The 24046-nt window shown below is 36.3% G+C and overlaps 1 protein-coding gene across 1 annotated transcript; it reads left to right on the top strand.

Annotated features, from left to right (window-relative positions):
- Positions 1–6326: 6326 nt before the first annotated feature.
- Positions 6327–12719, top strand: LOC105199885. Its single transcript, XM_011167170.3, is given in 4 exon segments — positions 6327–6425; positions 6427–6466; positions 6469–6494; positions 10780–12719. Coding segments are annotated over 4 exon segments (1506 nt in total). The 5' UTR covers positions 6327–6341; the 3' UTR covers positions 12136–12719.
- Positions 12720–24046: the final 11327 nt, after the last annotated feature.

Raw genomic sequence — 24046 nt, forward strand, 5'->3', positions numbered from 1 at the left:
TGATTTTACTGTCCGCGGACGCGTGCATCTTGTTGGAATTCTAAATGGTCATCCCGCCGGGACGTAACGCGAAGGGTCCGCGGAAGGATCGGTGAAAGGAGAGAAGAGAAGAAGGCGGCTCGACGGTCTCCCCTTCGCGCACACTTGAGAAATGTCGCCGATATCGGCAAACGGCCGTGATATTGTACACGGCGATGATAAATAGCGATTAACTTAGTCTTAATAAAGGAATAAGAGTTGAACGACGACAATGTATTCGAGAGAACAGGATATTGAAATAATAATTCATTGATAAAAGTAGCAAGATACGTCATTAATTTTTGAGCTATTAACTCGGGAATTTAAATTTTAGGAATATAAGGTACTTGAACTGTATAAGGCCCACTTATTTTATTTGATTTTTTTAAGACTATTAAATAGGGAATTCTATTTTTAAAAATTCCATTGAGTCTTAAAAAATAATATTAATTAAATGAGCCTTATTTGACTCAGGCACCATGCGTGTAGCTATTATAAAACTTTTTTTTCATAATTCACATAATTAAAACAAAATAAACAAATATTGGTGTTTGATCGCTACTTAATTGCTTATTAAAGATACTTAAAATTAATTACGAGTAAGCTGAAGAAAAGAAATGTAATTTGAAGGTTTAATTTTCATGTTTGAGAATTAAAAGAAGAAACAGCATGAAACTGAAGAAAACGAGGTAATCAGTTTCGTTTCTGACGAGAAACATTGTTCCCTTAACAGAGCTCATTTATCATACCGAATGTCATATTAAATGGAGAAGTATAATTATATGCATAAGTAATTCCTCTCTCGTTACTTCGAATCGACGAACTCCGCAGACATACGTATATAATTACGTAATTGCATATCATTACAATAATTTTACAAGCATGAGACCATAAATTTCTACATATTATTGTGCCGCTGAAAAAAAAAAGAAAGAAAAAGAGGGAGAAAGGGGAGAGCCATCGGCCGGTTCGTTACTTTGAAGTCACGCTGAATCGCGAAGGGTTAAGGAAATAAGAGGTGCCTTGACCTACGGTGCGCAGCACGGAGGAGAGCATCAGCGCGAGCGAGTAATCGAGCGTTTCTACCGACCGTGTGTTCACGGCCCCGACACCCACATTATTGTCTCTCGTCTCTTCGCCGCCCTCGGTTGGCGCGCGATCTCGTTCTCCCCGTATCCTTTACCGCCGCTTTCTTTTTGCGGTGCAGGCTCGCGTCGACACGCGGGAGCCTATTCCCCGATTATCCACGCTTTCGCGGCTATCCTCGCCTACGAGGACGCCGCGCCGCGCAACGCCCAGGCGTCTCTCCTACACGTGACGCTGCTGATGCTGCTGGTAGCGGTAAAATAGAGGACGAATCTCGCGGACGAGATATCCCGGAGATATCGCGCGCGGGGCGCGGCGCGGACGATGACCGGAAGCGAGAAGAAACCATCTAAAAGGTCATGGCCCGCCGTTATACCTCGCCCGCGCTCGAAAGGCGTGCCCTGGAGAATTAGCCCCGCGGAAACACTGGGAGGAATGAGGAAGCGGGTTGCTTAGATATTGACAAAACAAACGCGTCGCGTCCCGTGAGAATTCCACATGGGACAGTCTCTTTCCCGAGAGAGAAAGAGAGAGCCCCGCATCCGGGTTGGCAGGTTCTGCAGCGAGATTCCCCGACTTGAATCGGCGCCGGTCGCTCCCTTAAAAGCGAGAAGTAAGGAATCTCGCGCCGATATTAAAAAGCGACTCTAAATCGGCGATGTCGACGTGCACGTGCGATACGACGTTGGAGAAACGGACGTGAATTAAGCGCCCCTCGCCGTCGTTCCCCGTGCTGTTTGAAATTCAAAATAATACGCGAGTAACTGACCATCGTATTATGGAAGTTGTATTTCCTGCTTATCGTAACGTTCTCCTATTTATATCGCGCTAGGCATAACGAAAAAGATCACGAGTACCAGCCCGTTGCGCCGAGTGAGATCGAACGCGATATTCCGCGGATACTATACCCCGCCCACGTTTTCTTACATTCCGATTTTTCATCGTGATACGGCCGATGACCAGAAGAATGAGAAATCTTCTCCCCGACGCTCAGAATCGAGTTACTCGATTGCGAGATAGAAATCTCATTAAGAAACGATTTTTTTTCCTAACGATTTCGGTTTTAGGAGCGAATCAACCAGAAAACAGAATTAATTAAATTATAAGACGTCTCGCGTTTCTTTTTTTTTTCAATCCTGAAATTATTAAACATAATTTTTCTGGAATTATAAAAGGCTTTTCCTTTCTTTTACATCATAAAATTCATTATCTTTACACAATTTTTAATATCTACTTTATTATTAAATGTAGAATACTTTTTTATTGTAAAATGATATTTGTATAAAAAATGTGTTTTCTATAAAATTATTGAAATCAAAGATTTTGTGTAATATATTATTAAAAATACCAACGGATTAAATTTAAATCAATTTCTTCAGTTAAATAATATTTTATTATTATTATCTTTTATGTGTGTGCTGTATGTATACCAAAATTTATGTTAACATTTGTAATTAAGAAAACAAGAAAAAAAGTTGTAAACTTGACTAAATTTCAACTCAATTAAGTTTTTTCAATTCAAGTATTTGTGTATTTGACTTAAATTATTTAATTCCATGAATGATAAATTGAGTAGAAGCAACATAGAAATGATTTTAAAATAACTTAAATTAAATACAATTTGACGAAGTTTAATGTATTGAAATGATAATATACAGCAATTTATTTGTGAAATTTCAAGATTTCTTCATTTTACGATGTACGTTTAGTAAATCTAAAAATTAATTGATATTTAAGATCCATTATTTGCATTAGACTCAAGATCGATGGAACTACACTAAAAAAAGTTTTTTTTTGAGAAATACATTTATTTTAACATTTCCTTGATTTAAATAAATATTACCTAGTATAAAATAATTTATTTTTAAACTTATAAAATATTTCTTAAATCAAAAAAATAATATTAAAATAAATATATTCACTTGAATATAAAAAAAGATTTTGCATGATACAATTAAAATTGAGAGAGGCATAAAACATAAACAATTTTTTTTCAGTATACGTAAAGAATACAATTGTCTTTAATTATAATTTGCACTAATATCGTGTAATTCATTACAATTCTTCAATCGTTTGCATTTGTACATCCGCTCTTATTGTTATAGAAACAGTGTAAATCATTCACTTGCTACAATGACAATTAAAAAATCGTCATTTTTGGGTTGTTTATAAAAAAAAAGAGAATTCTAATAAGAATTCAATACTGTATTAAATAAAAATACTGTATTAAATAAAAGCTAATGTTATTTTTATTTCTTTACAATTATTAAATTAAATCATTACACTAAAATCACAATTAAAAGTGATATTACAAAATGTTAATTATTTAAAACATTTAAACTGAAAAAAGTTTGTTTTTTCTTAGTTATTGTAGCAAATAAGCGCTATGCAAATACTCATGATGTCGAGTATACATACATATCGCGAGAGTGGACACGATGAACCACCATGTCAACCCTTTATGTCATTATAATACTCCACTCGAGGTGCGAAGATATCATACGCCGCACCGCGTGTACGCGCGGTCCGGGTCATCGCAATCACCGGCACCGCCAAGGACGAGGGTGGGTCGTGTGATTTTATTGTGCCGGAGGAGGGATTCCTGAACGTCTGCGGTCTGCGGCGGGGGGAAAAAAGAGGTAAAAAGGCCGTGGCAGGCGAACAATTCCGGCGAACACGAACGCGTAGCGGCCCTGATCAAGGCCAATCGAGTTACTCACGATTGAAAAATCGTCGACAACTGCCGGTGATCGTCAGGCACGATCTCGCTTCTAATCGCCCCCATAAATCGTAGTTCTGCGAAGGAAGAAGTAAAACGTACTGGTTTATGTTTTAGAGAAAATTTATTCGTAAAAATGATCCTAGATTTTAGCCTTTGATTTGTATTTTCGTAAAATTCAAATTAAAAAAATTAATTTAATACTTGAAAATAAAACAGTTATTTTTTTCGATATTTGACCGTATAAATCCGATAATACAAGAATTTAAGAAACTGATGCCGGGTATTTCATGTGTGTAAAAGCGTTTGAGCATTACTTTAAGAACATTTCTCAAAACATTAAGAAAATTATAAAAAAATTACAAGTTGTTTTCTATTAACGTTTGAAAATAGTGGAAACATATGGCGACAATTTTCTGGATGAAAAATTATTTTAATAAAAAGTGCACAAAAGTGCTCTAATAAAAATATAATTAATAATAAAATAAGAAATAATTTTAAAAAATCTGAAATTTTTTTTATTTAAGCACTTAAATATTGAAAATGATTTATGTAAAGTTTTATTGCAATGCAGACATCAGTTCTGTAACATACAAATAAAATTTATTTATTTGCATTTTACAGAATTAATTATTTATTTACAAAGTAACTAAACAGATAATCACAATAAAACTTTGTATAAACCATTATAAATACTTACATAAAATACTTACACAAAAAATTAAGATTTTTTTTTAAATTATAAAAAGCAATTAAATTTTTAATAACAAATAAAGTAAATAAATTATAAAAATGTGTTATGAAATAAAAATATAATCTTCCTCACACAATTTTCATTTCTATATATTTATTTAATGTGTTAAACACATTACTAAATTGTATTCACTTTGCAGAGACTGTATGTCCGACACACTCTTAATTTCATTGTATTATATATGTTGCTATATTTATAATTATATGTGTTTAAATATAAAGTTATTGAATATAATGTGTCGTAACTGTATATGATAAAGAGTAATACATGTACAAGCGTCAGGAGAACACTACGTAACAAGTACAAATTTTTGTACACACACACACACACACACACACACACACACACACGAGTACGAACTTGTTGCTGGTATAAATACGCGATTTCTTAAATGTAAGGTGCTCCACGGTGGAAGAAGCAATAAGAGAAGCAACAAGTCAGGTTCTAGCCTCCTCCCCTAGACGCACCATCAAGAAAATTAAAGGCATGTTACTTGATCCTGTTCGTAAACTTATGACATGTATGAGTTTCGATTCGGTATGCGCTTTATTAAACCGCGCACATTAAACGTAAGGAACAAGCCTCATCTCGAAAGCAAATACGCGCTCGCGCGTATTTATAAAGCGAGGCAGAAACGCGCGAGACGCGGCGTTACCGAGAGTGGAGATCCTGATGGCCTTGACGTTGATCGAGCGTCGTGGCAATTATAATGATGACATTACGCTAATAATGAGAATCTGAATTATGTCGCTCGTAAACTAATGAGAAACCGCTTTTCAAAAGCGGCCTTCTGGCAGAAGTATCTTTCTGCTCTCTCTTTGAGAGAGACGTCGCGGATCCCATGAACGACTTTTCCCTCGGGTCTTTACGCTTCTTGAAATTATCATGGACTTAAGTAAAGAATCCGTCGTAACCGGAACAGGGCTCTCGCGCAAGAACCTCATTAAAGTGCGTCACAGCGTCGCAGACGATTAAGCGATCCGAGGTCATGCGTAGCCTCCGGTGCGCCGAGCGCTCGGGCTCGCATTACGACCGATGGAATTCCGTATTTACGCGATTGGGATCGTTGAACGGCCTCGAGTAAGTCGAGCCAGTTCTGTCTCCCTCGGTGTTTTCTTCGCTGCATTCAATTCTCGCCTCTCGCGTTCCTATATGCGCCAAGCCGCCTCGTAATTGTAGCATCGCGTAAGAGTCTTCGCGCGCCACACTTCATAAGGATAATTGCAATCTACCAGGAGGATTCATTGCGAGGGACTGAAACGCTCGCTCCTCCTCGTCGCGTCGCGAGATCGGTAATCAATCTCGTATCGATGAATGGACTAGCCGTAGGCCGGGCGTTTTTTTACAGCTATGAATAAGCAGAATGTACAAATCGAAAGGCAAATTAGAATACAAAAATACGACCGATGAATATTGAACCTATTAATCTTTTCGAGTAATAAATCTATCAGATTGCTCGTTAATTTGTTCGTTATTACAATGGTATGTTGCGCGCGCGCGCGACAGAGAGAGAGAGAGAGAGAGAGAGAGAGAGAGAGAGAGAGAGAGAGAGAGAACGAAACTTATTTTACTCCTCCATCGTTTGTTTTCGCGGAGAAGAGTAATCGCGTCGGATCCGGTACCGTCGGTTTTTCTCACCTTTACGACAGGCGCGAACGAATATTACCATGCCAAAGGCGGGGCACGACGGGCTCGCGAGGAGGCTCTCGGAATCGACTGATGTGATCCGGGATCGATGTATCCCGTCCCGGCGAGCGGATCTACATGTCCTTCGTTGGTTTCTCATGTTCCTGGTTCGAAGACACCTCGCGCGTCTCGCGCCGCGTATATAAGTCAAAACCAGATCGCGAGCAAGGTGCACAGCCCGGACAGTCCTTCAGCCAGTAAGGAGACACACCGAGCATGATGCAGGCACTGGTAAGCGCAATCTGCCGACCGTTCCTTTAGTTTCTAAAGGATATTTTTATTTCTAGTTTATGAATTTTCCAGTTTCGAGGGATTTCGGATCTTTATTCCTCTTCCGCCTAGTATCGCTTCTTTTATCTTTAAAAATATAATGTCTCGGAATTTCTTATAATGTAAATTGTTGTAGAAGAAAATTAGCTCGAAATAAATTATACATATTGCTTATTTAACATTGGAACTATCAAAGTAGTCAAAATTCACCGTTATAAATTTGAGTCATTTTTAAAGTTGTTTTTTCAATAATTATTTAATTTGTAATAACACATTTTCTGAGACTTTCCATGACTTTTATTGTAAGATAGTAAAATTAGTGGTAAAATCAATTTATTTTTTCCATTTATTGTCTTAAAAATATTTTTTCATTTAATATTGTACTATATATAATATTATATATATAATATTGATAAGTATTAAAAAAAGTATAAAAACTCACTGCACCAGTTCATGAATAAATAAACAATTGAACTAGTCAATAAACATATAAATAAAATATTAATATAATTACATTTTTAAATAAAAATAATATTTTAATAAAATCTTCATGAAAATTAAATCAGAAAAAATACAATTAATTCGCAATTTATTATTTTAAAGTCTTGATATTTTAATACTTTTATGAAATAGTCATTTACTGATGATTGTTCAGTGACTGATGCGGTGACCCTCTGTTTTAAGGGGATGGAGGAAGAAAGTAAACTAAATAATTTAATCATTTATAACAAATTTTATCATATTGCAAAGAAGTCATGAAAAATCTCAGAAAACGCACACACACCGTCATAATTTTGAATAATTAAAAAATAACTTAAAAAAATTATTCAAATTTATGACAGCAAATATATATGTTTATATTTACACAGTAGAAATTAATCATTAATAGCTCTCGTGTTAAGCAAAATGTATAATTGGATAAGAAAATATAATTTTTCGTTGAAGCATTTGTTTTACAGTTATAGGTATATAGAATTACCGCTATACATTACTTTTAGATTTTACTTCTCTTATATTTACGCTTGTGCAGGCAGGAAAAATCGCGGGACGTGTAATTTAAAAAAAAATATTTTTCCGGCTTATTACAGCAGTAACGCTCGGGGCTAAAAACGAAGCATCGAAGTTTTTATTACAGATGACACCGCACGTTAAATAGTGGCGACTCGGGGAACGAACATTCGCGAGAGTGATATACGAGCGTTATAACTTATTTGCAAGGGTTGCTCTTGCGCGAGGCTTGCCGGCCTACTTGCTTTTTGTCGAGATATAAAAGCCCTGAAAAATATACGCGTGTAAAGTCTACGGTGCGAGAGTGCGACCACCGCGTTTTACGGCGATGGAGTCTTCGCCAAATGGCACTCTTATCCAACGCGGGGGTAGAACCCCGCTGTTTTTGCAACGCAAGATTCTTCTTGTCGGCCTCGCGGGGTACACCGTTACAACTGTTTCACAACTTTTTGTTCAACATTTATAGGCCTGCAATGTGTCTGGCAATTTAAAGCTGCTTAAATTGCCAGACACATTGCAGACGTTGCAACAGTTTCGAAGAATTCGCTTTTAGAGTTGCTCGTTTGAATGGGCATAGAAATCTCAAGTTCCGACCGTGCAAACTAATGAAAAACTAAATTTATGAAATTTTCCATAAATTTTTTATCATCAATCTGAACGAATTTTCTTTACAATATATCATTTTGTTTAGTATTATATATTTTTATACAGCTGTTTATTTAATGATATTTGTTTAATTCTACATGCATTGTTTTTTTTGTAATAGAGATTCAGCTATTGCATTCAATTATTTTAATTATTTTAATTGAAGGTTTTTTTAATAAAAATCAATTAAATATAAAAACTTTTAGAAAACAAAAAACTTCTCATCTTCAAACCGTTTGTTGTATAAATATTGTATAATTTTTTCTTTGAATATAATAGATATACAATAGATAGAACAAAATTGTAAGCTTTAATTAATATATTTTGAAGACTTAAAAAAAACAAAATAAGGATTTGTTTCGTTCTTACAAAGATTTTATATGTATTTTTTAATATTTTACACTTATGTTTTTATAATAACTATAATAAAATTTAATAAAACGTAAAAAAGGAAATATATTATTTGAAATAGAAAGCAATAATCTTTTAACTTTTATTTACAAAATTTTGTAAGTTATTCTTAACAAAAACATATTTCTCAGTGTACAAATTTTGTATTTTTCTCCGGATAATAATAAATATTCAAACAAAGATTTAAACTTTTTAATATTTTATTTAAGGAATCCATTTCAAAGAATAAAATTTCTGCACTTTTGTTTAGTTCTTGCCAAAAATGTTATATTTATTACTTATTTATATTTATATTTAGATTTGAGTAGTAACTAGTTAAAAAGTTAAAAATTGAGTAATAATGTTGAAAAGTTAATAATTTTTAAGTTAACTTAATTAATTTTAAATAATTTAATTTTTAATTTTAACTAGTTATTTTCTAAATACATAAACTTGAATTTATTATTATAACTTCTTAAGTTAAATTACCTATATCACAAAGAAAACAATTATAAAAGAAAATATATTTCGACATAAAAAACAATATGTTTTTATTATTTTATAAAATTAATTTACAAATAAAAAATCAGATTTATTTGATTAATCCACATTATAATTGTTTTGACTAATCTAACTTTATAAAATTACTTTCTAATTTAATATAAATAATTCTTTTCAAAATTAACTTTTTATTCAACTCTAATCTTAACTAGCTAGTTTTTCGTTTATATAATTTTCAACATAACTAAATTAATTTTATATGCCATTAACTTTAACTTAATTTAATTAAAAATAAGTATTAACTTACACAACCTTGTTTATATTTGATTCTTGCTGCAATAAAATTATTCACGACATAACGCCACTAATAGAGAATGATTTGGCGTCATAAGCCAGATTAAGAACAAATAGAAGTTGGTTTTTGTTCTTAGGAAACTCTTCAATTATACTTATCCTATCCGCAAGACTATCGGCTCTTGACTTTTCTTCTCGTTTATGAATAACTCCATGCAAATCAAATTCATAGATACAAATAAGCTCTCGCCTGATCGCATCCATCGATAAGGCACGTTCGTGTCGGAGTAGAGCAATTTAAAAGGGAAATATAAATCGGAGCCATCGATTCTTTTTTTCTCTCTCTTCTTGCGGCTCAACGCGTAAAGGGTCGACCCGTCGTCACTTCTTCAGACCATATTGGACCGTAAAGAGTGGCTGGGTCTCCCGAGAGGCTCATGCAAGTATAAGCTCACCCCGTCCCACACCGGCTCCTCGCCTGCGGAGGCTCGTTGCCCCCACGCTACCCGCGATACCGCGGATGTAAAAATTCGTCTGGACATTTCGTCGCCGAGACTATCCGCCGCGCGAGAGGCGTCTTCTCTTTCTCGTCCTGCGAGAACGAAACTGCCGACGCGGTATTCTTACGAGAACGTGTCGCGGGAACGCGCGCGAGAGCTAGTTGCGCGAGTAAATCCACGGGACGCGACGATTGCATGCGAAATGAGCGTTCCGAGGGCGAGCGCACTCGCGATTTGCATTTGTTACCTAGATAAAGTGCGCTCTCCGAATTTTCTGTGCCACGTGGAACGTTGTATGAAAACGCGCGCGTATAATGCATCGCGCATATATATGCGCGTGTTTACTCTACGTATCTATTCTCTCCCCTCCTCCGCCTTCCCTCTTCCCGGCGGATCTGCGATATCGAGTAACGGGATATCGTTCGCGGAATTGCTCCGATGTCGTTCTTTAATCCCGGGACGATCGTAGGGCTGTCGGGGCTCTATCGCGGCGGAACGGCGAAACGTAATAAGCTCGCCGATATAGAACACGTACAATTATCGCGTTGCAATTTTAGCCGGGCGTGATCCGGGGCGCGGTGAGATACGGGAGTGAAGACTGCACATTCGTGCGCGCGCGTTGGACCGTAAGAACGTAAATCCCGATCTCGAGAGAAGGGGAGACGCGCAGAGTTTTTCAAAAAAAAAAAAAAAATTGGTTTGTGCGCCTCGTGTTACCTCGCGCGTCCGTCGTCGCGAGAGAATTATCTCGGCGATATCGATATCGCGCTTCCGTATTCCCGAGAGAGGTGAAAGAGAGAGAGAGAGAGAGAGAGAGAGAGAGAGAGAGAGAGAGAGAGAGAGAGAGAGAGAGAGAGAGAGGGAGGGAGGGAGAAAGAGAGAGAGCTAGCCTTGTTTGAACCCCGCAGATTCCAGTTTTCGCGATTCTCGGCGCGGCGACGGCGGCGGCGGCGGCGGGCGCGCAGTTGACCCTGCTGCCCTACGCCTATCTGGCGGATCCACTTCCGGTGTACCATCAGTCGCAGGACACGCGCGCCGGGGTGCACGCGTACAGCTACGCCGGCGGTCCGTCCGCCAAGGAGGAAGTCCGGGGTCTCGACGGGGTCACGCGCGGCTCCTACAGCTACGTGGACGCGCACGGTATCCTGCAATCCGTCTTCTACGTCGCGGACGAGGGCGGCTTCCGCGTCGCGGCGACGAATCTGCCTACCGACGGCGGTAATGTGCCGCTCGAGACCGGCGAGGTCCTGTTAGCTGAGTACGCCCACCAGCAGGAACACGCGAAGGCCGCCGCCGAGAGGGTGGAGGCGGGACACAAGGCGAACCGCAGGAAGCGCAGCCTCGAGATACCAGCCGATCAAGATCGTCATCAGGTAGAAAATCCGAGTTCCCAGGGAGATCAGGCCGATCGGGACGCAGCGGCGGCGGCGGTGGTGAAGAGTTCCCACGAGCTTCCAGCGCCGGAGGAAAAATCCGCCAAGGATCGGACCAATCGCAACGCGCCTGTGTACGGATTGCTCGACTCGGTTCTGATCCCGAGATTGACCGCCGGCGCGGCGACTTCTCACCAGAGCCGCGTCGATGTTAACAATAACATTCGATTAAAGGCCGTTCAACCCATCGAGACGATCGGAGTCCTGTCGGAGCCTGCTTACGGGACGGTGATCCTCCCTAGTCAGGTACCTCTGGCGACCTCTCATCAGAGTCGCGTCCAGGTGCACGACGATCTTCGCGTCAAGGTGCCGGAAAAGGTGCTCGTCAACGCCGAAACGATCGAGGTGCAGCCTCAGATAGCGGAAGCGGCCGCCGCGGTCAAGCTCGAGCCGCTTTCGTTCGTCTCCGCTCTTCCCGATTACAATGTAAATCGAATCCAGCTTCACAAAAATCTCGGACTGGAGGGTCCAAGTCGCAAGGACGCCGTCAAGATAGACGCGGCGCGGCTGGCGATCGCCGCGGTTCCCGTCATCGAGGAAGCAGTTCCGGTCGTCGCCAAGGAAGCGGCACCGATCGTCGTCAAGGCATCGATTCCGGTCGTCACCAAGGAACCACTTCCGGTCGTTACTGCCGTCTCCAGCCAGAGCAGGTTCCAGGTCCATCGCAATTCCAAACTCGAAGTACCCGTGCCGATACTCGAGCCGACCGTGTACTTGGCGGCTCCCTACGCTCAACCGATCACCACCTGGCCGATCTTAGCACCCATCGCTCACTCCTCTCAATACCGCTATCAGATACACTCGAACGAGAAGGTCAAACTGGAAAAATAAGGACTCGATCGATTGCCCCATTGAGATCGCGAAGAATTTTCTTCGCGCGTTTTTTTTTTTTTTAATTTATTCTCGTTGCTAATTTTTCATAAATTTTTGCATTTAATTCTATTCGATGACGCCTTGACAAATAACACTTTCAGCTCTCTGGCGAGACGGATAACAATAATTTATAAATGTTTCATGGATATTTTATTTATTTAAAGAAGCGATCTTCGTAATTTGTAAACCGTACGCTTTTTTATCTCTTGACAAAAGCGGTTGTTAAAATTAATGCGATTGTATGTTGAAATTTTATTGCAAAGCAAAAAATGTCTAGGCGCTAAAAGGTTAAAATGAATCGCGCGAATAAGTCACTCGCATTGTGCACAAATAATTAGAATGAAGCATTACCTTCAGCGAGAATTCTGTTGAACGGCTGATTGATGACAAACTTGTTCCGCAGTAGCTCGCTCTGTGGATATCATTGTCCGTCCTCGCCTTGCGCTCATTTATCCTGTAACGAGCATCTTACAAACTTGTATTAAATTATTGTACGATTATGCGATCCTCATACGATTCACATTAAAAATACATTATCAATCTTCTGTGTATAAATTATTACCTCTCACACAGTTTTACCAGAGTACCGTAGGTTCGCCCTTAAATATTCATTTTGACTCTCTTTTAATATCTTTTTCCATTTTAATTATAGTACATTTTATTTTAAGTCACAGACAGCGCGGTCAAATAGCGCAGTTGTTATCTTCACAATGTTTTACCACGATTACTTTATTATTGGATAATAATTTTTCTCGTCAATCGCGTTGCTCCTCCACTGGGTCTAAATCTATTGTCGTGGGAATAAATAATATAGAAGCGAAATTAGATTCTTGATACTAATACGTATATCAATATGAAAGGCCTTATAATGAAGAACAATGGAATAGGAAGGCTGATCGATTTTCCATCATGTGAAGAATGGATTAAAGGATTGTACTCTGTTGGGTATGAGTTTACCGAAAATAACAGAAACCGACCTTTTACATGTGCAAATGTTAATATTAAGGTTACAATAGAGACACGTAAAATTAGCAATACATCACTGTATTCGAGATAATTTGGGTCATCTCTGCATCTTTCCAATTTTGAGCGCAATGTCCAACTTGGTCAAAATTTAAATCCAATGAGTCGACCTGTCACTAATTTGACATACGTTATCTTTTAAATCACGATCACCAAACCTGACGACATTAAGAATTTGGTTGAAGCGGATGTATTCTCGCCTACAAACGAAGAATATCTCCCTACGTTTTATTATATTATCGATCTTTGTAATGTGGTTTATCTTTTGACTATTTTTCAATGTTTATTTGCAATTATTGTTAATTATTTATTACTGCATTTTGTTTCTATGCGCTCTTATTTAAATTTGGATGTGACTTCTGGTTGTTGTAATGTCACCTACAGTTAATTTTAAATATTCAAACAGTTTTAAGTAGGAATAATTTTAATAATTTTAATTCTTGTAATAATTAGGAATTCCACTGAAGAAGGCTCAGTGTAGCACGAAACGTCTTAAATTTAATTTCGAGGGATTTGTAAGCTTCACTGTTATTAAATATTACAAGTTTTACACATGTAATTTCTTTTCTTTTTTTTTTTTTTTGTAATCCATACATATCGTCGATGTCGATTTATGCTCGTTTTACCTTACTTTACCTTATTGTCAGAGTAATACGAACCAGTCGAAAAAATACTTATTAATATTGAGCTTAATCGCGCCAATCTGTTTTATTCGATCCGACACGCGACACAATGACTGATAATGTCAGTCCCGGCGAGAATTTAAATTGACCTACCCGGCCGTCCGACCGCGAAAGTCGGGAGATTTAATCGGCCGCGCGTTTATTCAAATATCGCGCTATGAAAAGGAGATCCGAAATCCTTTAATTAACCACGTCGAGTGGCCGATTCGTTTCCATCCGCACGTACGCGAAATTTACGTCACAATTCCGGAGGAGCTAGGATGGGTATTCTTTTACGAGCGATCGCGCCGCGCCGGGGCGATTTGTCGTCGTCGTCGTCGCTCTACGCCTGATATGGAACTGAAATCGCGACCTTGACTTCGGATTCTTACCGTCGCGAATATATTACGGCGTTAAAACTTTCATGCACGGATATCGCGTGTCGGTCCGAGTAACGACGAGATTAACGGGGGATCTCGAATACGCTCGAGCGAATCCAGCGTGTTCCGTGCAGCTTACCCGCGTTCTTATGACGGAGATTTTTCCGAGTCGCGCATTCGCATGCCGGGCAGAAGCATCTGACAGGATTATTTTCCGCAGGTGGTACTGAGTGCTTCGGGTACGTTGAGTCGAGTTTTACGAGCGAGATGTAAGAACAAGGAGAACGTTTTATAGAGATGTGAATATCGATTCATTTCAGATGGGTCTCTATCTGTTTCTCAGATTTTTAAATCCTCACTAAAATAGAAATTTGTACCTTCGCAGTAAAATTTTTACAGTAATTTATTCATTCTTGATGTACTAATATCCTTATACAGGTAATGCGCAATATGTAAATATTATTATTGTATAATAACAATTTAATTAAATATATAGCGTAATACACAATGTCGGAGGATTACTAAAAATCATTTTTATTCGTTAAAATTTTGTAAATATTCGAGTGTTAATTTAACGTACACTCAAAAGAAGTGCTCAATTTAAAGACGTTAAAGTGTTTTATTTCTGCCTCCATTTTTTAAACACTTAAAATGTTTTTGTTTTAAACGATATATAGATTTAAAATACTAAAACGCATAAAATTGAAATTTTTAACAAGCTTTAAATATTTTAGTGCTTTAAATCTAAACACCGTTTAAAACTAAAACATCGTTAAGTATTTAAGAAACGGAGACAGAAATAAAACATTCTGATAACTTAAAATTAAATACTTTTTTTGAGTATAATGAATATAATGTGAATATTTTGTATAATATATTTCTTAAAGTAAAAATAACATAATTTATGAATAAATGATTAAATGACATGCAAAAATAACAAAAAATAAGTAGTTTTGAATTCTGAGATACATAAAAAAAGTGTATATGTTAATGTAGGATATTGGAAATGTTCATTTTATTAAAGAAATACTGAAGAATTCTCCTGCATAATTTGGAAGCAAAATATCAAAATGTTATATTTAGTGTGTTAAGTTTTTGCATAATATTTCTGTTACTTTTTAACATATTCATCGCTTGTCTTAAGTTAACACAAAAATTTGGATGGAACATGTCAAATATGTTTTAACATGTCAATTTACTTAACAGAGATTTTTTTTAGAAATTCGTAACTTTACATTATTTTTAAGTAGCTCCGCTTTCTTTCAGACACTACCGTTGAAAAGTATTTGTTCACTTTGTTTTTCTTTTAGTTAAACTAAAACGTTTCAGCAATTCTTTTACAATTTTAATAAATATTTATATAAATTAATTAATTACACAATTATTTAATAAAGTAATTATAATAAAATCAACCAATCACTCAATTGTTATATTTACATTAATTAAACAATTAATAAATTAATAAATTTATAAGCAATCAGAAACGTGATAAACAGATCATCAAAAATAAAATGCTAATTTTAAAATAGATGATGAAAATTTTAAAGAAGATTGAATTTCAATCTTTCTTCTTAATCTTCCAGACATTGCAGGACTTAATAATAATCTTGATAGCTAAAAATATTACATTCTACGTACATAGAGTAGAATTTGAACTGAATTAGCCATAATAAAAGAGATACGTAGACAATTCAGTGTAGGCAAATACTTTTGAGTGGCAATATATATTCATGTATATTGCAATGTACAGATATATAATACATAGCAATGTGCACAGTCGGAGAATAGAAATACGTAACTTCGCGGAATTTCTAATTACTTTATTTGCAGAATTCTATAATTACTTTATTCATTCTTTAATATCTTAATATATATGGTAATGTGCAACGTCAGAGTAATTCGTAACCTCGCAATAAGAATTTCCAGTGAAGATTGGGATTTAAAGTATTTAATATAATAATTATATTATCATTTGAATATTTTGTATAAAACATTTCTTAGTGTTAGAATAACACAATTTGTGAGCAAGTGGACAAATGACACGTAAACTAACAAAAAATCATGTAGTTTTAAATTCTAAAAGATAAATAAAAAAATTTACATGTTAATTATATTTACATGTTAATAAATTATATATTAAACCAAACGTTATGAACAAAATATAAAAGCGTAAAAAAAAGATAGAAGTTTGTTACAATAATTATTATAAATTTATACTCCTTTCTTCTTACGCTTTTATCTTCGTAACAAATTTTTGTATAAATGTTACTTACCTCTATTATTGCTAATTTTCTTCTCTAACATAAATACTCATCTCTTGATAGTAATGTACATATCGTGACGAACGAATATTTGAACACAACAGCAGACGTTCGTGCCTAAAATTCCTGTTTTCACCTTCGAGGGAAGGCGCAGGCATTCACGACGTCGTAAATGTATACATATACATGATCGTTCGCGAAACGACATCCGCGGATTAGGTCAACGAGCAGATAAACGAGCGATCCTCGACGAGAGGCGAGAGGCAAAGATCGGGAATCTGATCGGGGAAGGGAGGGAGGGGGACGTCCGCCAGCGAAATCTGTCTCATAATGTCGCACGGCGTGAGGATGACCGCACTCTCGTTACGATTCACCCGGACCCATGTGTTTTCTCGGTCGCGACTCACGCCGGGTTATTTTCACGCGGGTGTTGCATACGAATGCACGTGCGTGAGTGCGCGAGTGCGTGCGTGCGTGCGTGCGTGAATGCGCGAGTGCGCGAGTGCGTAGGTGCGTGGGCGTGCATAACGGATGACTCGCGGGAAGGCCGTTGAAACGTTCCGTAGATTATGCCGGATCGGACGCATTACGGGCGCGTAGTACCTAGTAATATTCCTTTATTGTCGAACCCCGATGCCGCCCTCAGTATTAGCCTTAATAAAACGCCGTATAAATTCTCGGTGGTTTCTTTTTTCAGCGCTACGCGCGGATAGCCCGCGCGTGTATCTGTGGCGCGGGAGTGTGGTAAATGCGAAATAATAATGGTCGTCGTAAATCACGCACGGTTCCAATATTTCTATCGAGACCGGAGAGAGCGCGAGGAGATAAATGTAGCGCAATACACGATGCAGAAATGGAATTGCCATAAACCCGCGGGTACTTTGTCCCTTAGGATATTGTATTGTCCTGTCCTGGGGAGGAAACGAACCGATATCTGGATCAGAGTTTCAGAGAGCGACTCCGGAGCATTATCTCGTACGAGTGACCGTAAAACATACATGTATTAGATTAAAGAAATATAGCTTGGAAATCACGTATCGGGACGTTACGGGATAAGCGAGCGGGATTACGTTCTCTCGAATCCTTTCGGTTCCCCCGAAAATTCGACTTTCTGAAACAATCGTTTTAATCGGTTCTCTGTTCTTTGCGTCGAAATCCGAGGAGCATGTTTATTAAATTTACGATTGAAATGTCGGAATCCTGATGAAAATTGTTAATGAGAGATTGTTTATATCTGTTTGTGAAGAACTTTATCGGTTACATTGTTTACAAGAGTTTCATTGATAGTTATACTGTTTGGAATTACGTTGCGCGCGCACACACACACACAAAACAACACAAATACCAGATAAATTCTCCGTTGAATAATAATTTTACAAACTATAGGGTAAGTCCGGTATATAACCTGCACCCAACAAAAACTTAATTTATCGAGTACTATTTATTACACTAAAATTACGAAATGTAATTAAATGTATTGTTAGTACTATTTAAATAACTTGCCCGAATGTTGAGTTTAAAACTAGCTGCAAAAAAAATAATAAAAAATTTGATTTATAATGATTTTGGCAGCAGAAATTGTTATATTTTGCTGCAATTTTAAGTAAATAACTTTTAAACGAGTAAGTCTATTTAAATATATTTTTGCACGAATATTTATTAAAGTTTTATTAATAAATTAAAATTTTTAATTTAATTGGTAATACTATTTCCCCATCAAATTCGTAAAATAAATACTGCAAAACACGATTTTACATAAAAATCAAGAATAAACAAGAAAATAAATAACTTTTAAATTAATAAGTGAATTCTGCTCAAATTTTACATAGGTAATCAAACATAATCAAATATTCTATAAAAGTCTATGATTTTTTATATTTTTGGTAATGTTATAAAATATGACACATACATCCTTAAGGAAAATAAATGATACTAATAAGAACTCTATATTAACTATTATTATAAAAAAATTAAAAATATGAAATATTAATTTTTTTATATTTTGAAAAGAAACTTAAAAGACCCTTGAATTTTTGCCATATATCAGAAGGGGTGAGATTTATGGCCACCCATGAGTGGGGCGATCTAGTTAAACGAAAAATACAAGAGTTAAGCAGTTGTATTTTCGTGTACTCCATCCTTTATTATCTGTCTACACTTATATATTACGAAATAATCATTAAACCTTTTACACTTTCTACAGAGAGAGTAATCATTTCATGTAGATTGTAATACATCGCTGCACCACTCATAACATTGATCAATTGATTCAACTCACGATGGTTTCGTTAATATTAAGAGTAAAGAGATAAAATTACAACACAATAATAATATAACAGATAGAGTGGTTACAAGCAAGTTATCTCAGCTCCTTTTACTTTTTCTGACTTCTGCGGCGTAAATCCTCGCGCGGCGTAAATGCTCTAATGGCATTCCTCTTTATTTAAGGAGATGAATGGTTCGCCCAGTAAGGAGCAAAGTTACCCTGATAGAAGTGTTTGAAACTATGCTATTAAACATTTGAAACTATGCTATTGAAAGACTCTTCACAAGAAACGCTTTGAACACACGTAATACCGATTTCAGTTCGCATCAAAACAATCTCACAACATCTCCAAAACGTTTTGTTCATAAACAATAAGTTCTTTTTCCATATTACGGGACTGAATTTCTCGCAAAATTGATCTTTCCTCTTTTTCTTTTTCACATTGGAGAGAAAGAAAAAAAAATAACCCCCTCCCGTGCAAGAAGTTTAGTTTTGAGATGTGGAAAAAGAACAAATCTAATTAATAAACATCTGTATAACATGGCGATTTCTAGAGAGATTATGCACTGCTTTTAAATAGGCGAGGCGCAGTTCTCTTTCCCGTAAATAAAAGTTCACAATAGAATATAAAGCGCAGCATTATAAACCTTCATCTTGAAAATGGTGAATTTTTTACCAATATTCTATATAATAAAGTAGTTCACTGATGGGAATACTCAAAGTTGAAGTCGTCGACAAAGGTAAATAAAGTGAGAGGTGCGCTTTGACAGTGCCGTTTTTAATTCTGTACAAAAATCAATTCACACAGAGATCTGATAACACTTAATAGAATCCTACCCTTAAATATTAAAAGTTTCTAAGCGTTTACAATTAACTACACAGAAGTAATAAAAAAGTCTAGTAACTATTAAAAAAAAAAAATGCATAAAGTTTCTACTAGAGAGATATTTTAACTCCAATGAAACATCTACTCAACGCTTGAGCAAACATCTTATAAACGTTTGATAAGCATACACTATTTTCGCCAGGGTCCATCTCCCCGGAAAAATCGGCTGTCTTCCGCGCGGGATCCGATGGCGGAGATCGAGGTAGAACGCAACGGACGAACGGACGAAGGTGGGAAGGCATGACGATTCACACTCGCGATAATAGAAACGTCCAGCGCACGTAGCGCACGTAGGCATTCGCACCGATAAAAGCTGCGCATACGTTACCGTGCGCCCGCGCGCGGATGGCCCGCGCCCGATAAAGCGTCTCGGATAATGATTTCCGAGACATTCGGCCGTGTATACGTACTGGCCACGTACCGCGATTGTTCGCGTCACGCGAGATGTTTACGCCCGAGATTGCGTTTCCGCGTGCGTTCACCCGAAATAGATTCCGCGCCATAAACCTGCATCCCTCTCGAAGTTTCTGGACGCGAGCGAGTTGAAGAGCTCTAAATCAATGAGTACACTATGCCACGAACGTTCGTCAGGCGAAACGTAGTTAATGCCAGTATTAGAGGAGTCATTAAAATACTAGTATACCGCTTTGTTTTGAAATAATATTTCTTAAACGAAAACTAAAAATATTAATTTAAAAAACATGAATACGAACTATAAAACGTCTTCTATCGAATGGTATAGTTTTTATAATACTGTTTCGTATTTTGGAATAATTAATGTCTTCGCAATGTAATCCAAAACGAGCGTCTAAGAAATTGGGTCCAAAATTGATTGATAGATTTCAGACACAGCAGGGTGTTGCTTTAGGTCTTTGCCAGTATTTTGACAACTTTTCACTAATATTAATAAAAAAAAGGAAATTTTGAAAAAGAAAAAGATACCAACACTTTTAAAGTTTATAGTTATACATATTAATATATTATTATAATTAATATAAAGTTGAGAAGAAAACACTTAAGGGGATGTTAAAACAAATTATTTTACGCAGTTAAATTTAAATTTATGTATAATATACTAGTTACTGTACTACTCAATTTGAAATAATACAGATAAAAATATTTCAGATAAATGGAACAGATACGTAGGTATCTTATAATTTTGTCCAAGCCTGTATTTGCATCAAAAATGATTTATGAATTATAGTTAAATCGTAATAATTGCTATAATTTTTTTCTCTCTCAGTAAAGACATCTTTTAATAAAAAAGTGTCGATAATTTGTTTTAGAATCCCCTTCGATATAAATCGAATCCTATTGCGCTACTTTATCCGACTGCTTCAAAAACAATTAAAAGGAATCGATAAAATTTTAGAATAAGATAAATTATGTCAAGAGATAATTAGCAAGAGATTTACTTATAATATATCAAAGCTTTTTAATCTTATCTGATAAGCTGCTTCAATTAACTGAAGCATCGGCTCGAATTGTTCGGTGAATTCGGCGTAAGCTATCCGCGCGCGTTTTTTTTTTATTTGCATGAAAATAGTCGGACCATCGCGATAATGGGACGAAAAGAAGAAACGTTTCTGCGCACGCTGCAATTTCTGCGAGTCAAGCCCTACGATGCTGGCGATATGAGAAAATTAATCTTACGTGCGCCTTCCGCAGACAATCTCACGTCACGATCTATGTGTGATCCACTTTTGCTTATCTAGAGTACGAAAATTTCAAGAATCTCGTCGGTTATCTGCTCTGGACAGTAATTATACTTTAAGCTACGAGTCCCACAATGATCGTTAACGTTTTACGTCGATTACACGAAGAATGATTGTTTCGTGGTAATGAAACTTTTCTATTGCTCGCAATAAGAGATGAGTGGACTTTGCCATAAACGTTCTTAAAAGGAAGCTGATTCAGTAACATTAATTAAAAGAAGGAAATTTTTAATCGAAATAAGACAAAAAATAATATCGTTTTTTTATAGTTGTACAAATTAAAGCAATTAATTAACTTTTGAACACAGCACATGGGTCTGAGAGATTCAAGCAATTTTGAGAAATTATAACTTTGATTCAATTAATATTTTTCAACAAATTTTTTAATGGAGGTTAAAAGTCTCAGAAATGTAACTGAATAGATGGCATTGCTGAAAAATAATTTATTGTGAAATTATTACGGAAAAATCATTATGCGAAAATAAAGATTTGTAAAAAATATATTTTTTTTAATTAAATCAGATCTTTGTAACAAAAAACTTTTAAGAACTTAATAACCCGTTTTAAAGCTAAAGAATAATACTTTCAAGATAAAATTATTTTAATTTTTTTAAAAATATAATTATGTAATGAAAAGAATATGATAAGAAAAACTTTACTTCTTTGTCATTTGAATTATGTAGTTGAGTTCTGATTGATAAGACTTTTATCTTTTTTTCTCTCCCTATCCCGAAGCTTCTATCCAGTAGTGCGCTTACTTAAAATTTTCTAGATAAAGATTAGATAAATTAAATGTAAACGTATCTTAGATAAGATAAAGATGATTTAATTTTATTTTTTCTAGTAAAAATAAAAGTATATGTTTTTATCTAGATAATTTTTAGATTATTATAATTTATTATTTTTATTTTTATCTTGAATTATTTTTTATAATTATCTGAAATAATGTAAACAATAATGAGAAGAAATATATTGTCTTTAGTTACTCATCCCGACAGGATTTTTAAAACTAATAACACATAGGGTTGGGTTCTAAAGTTTGCTGTTATTATTGAAAATTTGTAATATACGTAACGTGAACTATTTTTAGATTTTTAATAATGACAGTGCATATCAAAACGTAGCTCAGATTGTACAGATTAGTAGTAATATAAAAATTGTCCCAAAACTACAAATTGAAAAACTTTTAAAAGGTGCTTTGTCAATCATTGCTTAGTGTGAGTTATGTTTTTTTTTATTTTTTTAACTTTTTTTATTTGCGTATTGATTCAAATCCAAAGAGAAATATTTTGGTATATAATATCGCAAAATTGAGCAAAATAATTTGGGATATGGGAACAAAATGTTCCTATTTTTATTTCTAAAATCTTTATTTTTTTTTAAATATAAGCTCTTCACATAATTTAATCTCACAAATAAATATTTTTCTTTGAACTTGATTCAATACGCAAATAAAAATCAAATCAAAGTTAAAAAAAAATAGAAAGAATGTATAACTCATGCAACATATAAAATAATTGACAAAATTCTTTGTGAAAGTTTTCCAATTTTTAGTTTTGAGACAATTTTTACATTATATACTACTGATCTGTGCAGTCTGGGCTGTATTTTGACATAAAATTCATAGTTCACGTTAAAACGACTGTAAATTTCAAAACGCAATCTTGTTTTTATCACTTTGAAAAATTCTTCCGTTAGGATGAATGATTTTTAAAGATTGAGGCTAAGGACAATATACTTCATTCTCGTTATTGTTCACATTATCTTAAATAATTTGAAAAAGATAATGCTTTTTTTACCTCAGATGAAAATAAAGATCATATAAATAATAATCAAGATAAAGATACATTTTTTCATCTAAATAATTTTATATAAATAACGGCAAACATTGCTTCCATTTCATTCCCTCTTCACACATCAAAATTTTGTATGGATCTCCTAGATCAATGTGCTATGTTTGAGGGTTAATATTGAATTGAAAAGAAGTATCCTAAACATGAGTCTCTACCCCGGGTCCTCTTTCATCAGCTCTCAGAGCTTCTGTATACACTTAAGAATCCCCCTGTTTAATGACAAATAGCGGCGATAAATATCTAACGCTAAAGATAAGACTATTTGCAAACTGTAAGAGATTGCGAGGGACTGAGCGGGGGGACTACATCAGGGATAGTTTCACGCACAACGACGGAATATTTAAGTATCGATCGATCTTAATTGATCGCGGCCAGCACGCGCAACCTTGCAACTTGCGCTTATCAGCGTACGTGCGCGCGCGTTAAGGCCTCCTCTCGTGGGAGGCGAGCCGATAAAAGCGGCCCGGAGTAGCCGGAGTGACCGGGCAATCAGCAAATGGAATCGTTAGTTAGTCCCCGTAATCTTCGATCGGACGTTAGTTCCTCCTTGTAGTACACGCTCGCGGCCAACGATCGTGATTCACGTTCGCGTCCGAGCCACGCTAGGGATCCACCCGCGTATCGCCGACGTGTATAGCGCGCCGGCTAATTAGCATATTATTTATCGCCCTTTTATAATTGCCCGCGCGAATTTCCGACGGAAAGGCGAAAGTCCGCGGACGCGCACGCCCGGCGATTTATGCCGGGAGCCTAACTCGATTTCGCCCGTATAAGATCGTGCGGTCGCCGCCGCGCGCTTCGTTGCGTGTACACGTCGCACGTC

The sequence above is a fragment of the Solenopsis invicta genome, chromosome 16 (assembly GCF_016802725.1).
Source record: "Solenopsis invicta isolate M01_SB chromosome 16, UNIL_Sinv_3.0, whole genome shotgun sequence".
Taxonomy (NCBI): domain Eukaryota; kingdom Metazoa; phylum Arthropoda; class Insecta; order Hymenoptera; family Formicidae; genus Solenopsis; species Solenopsis invicta.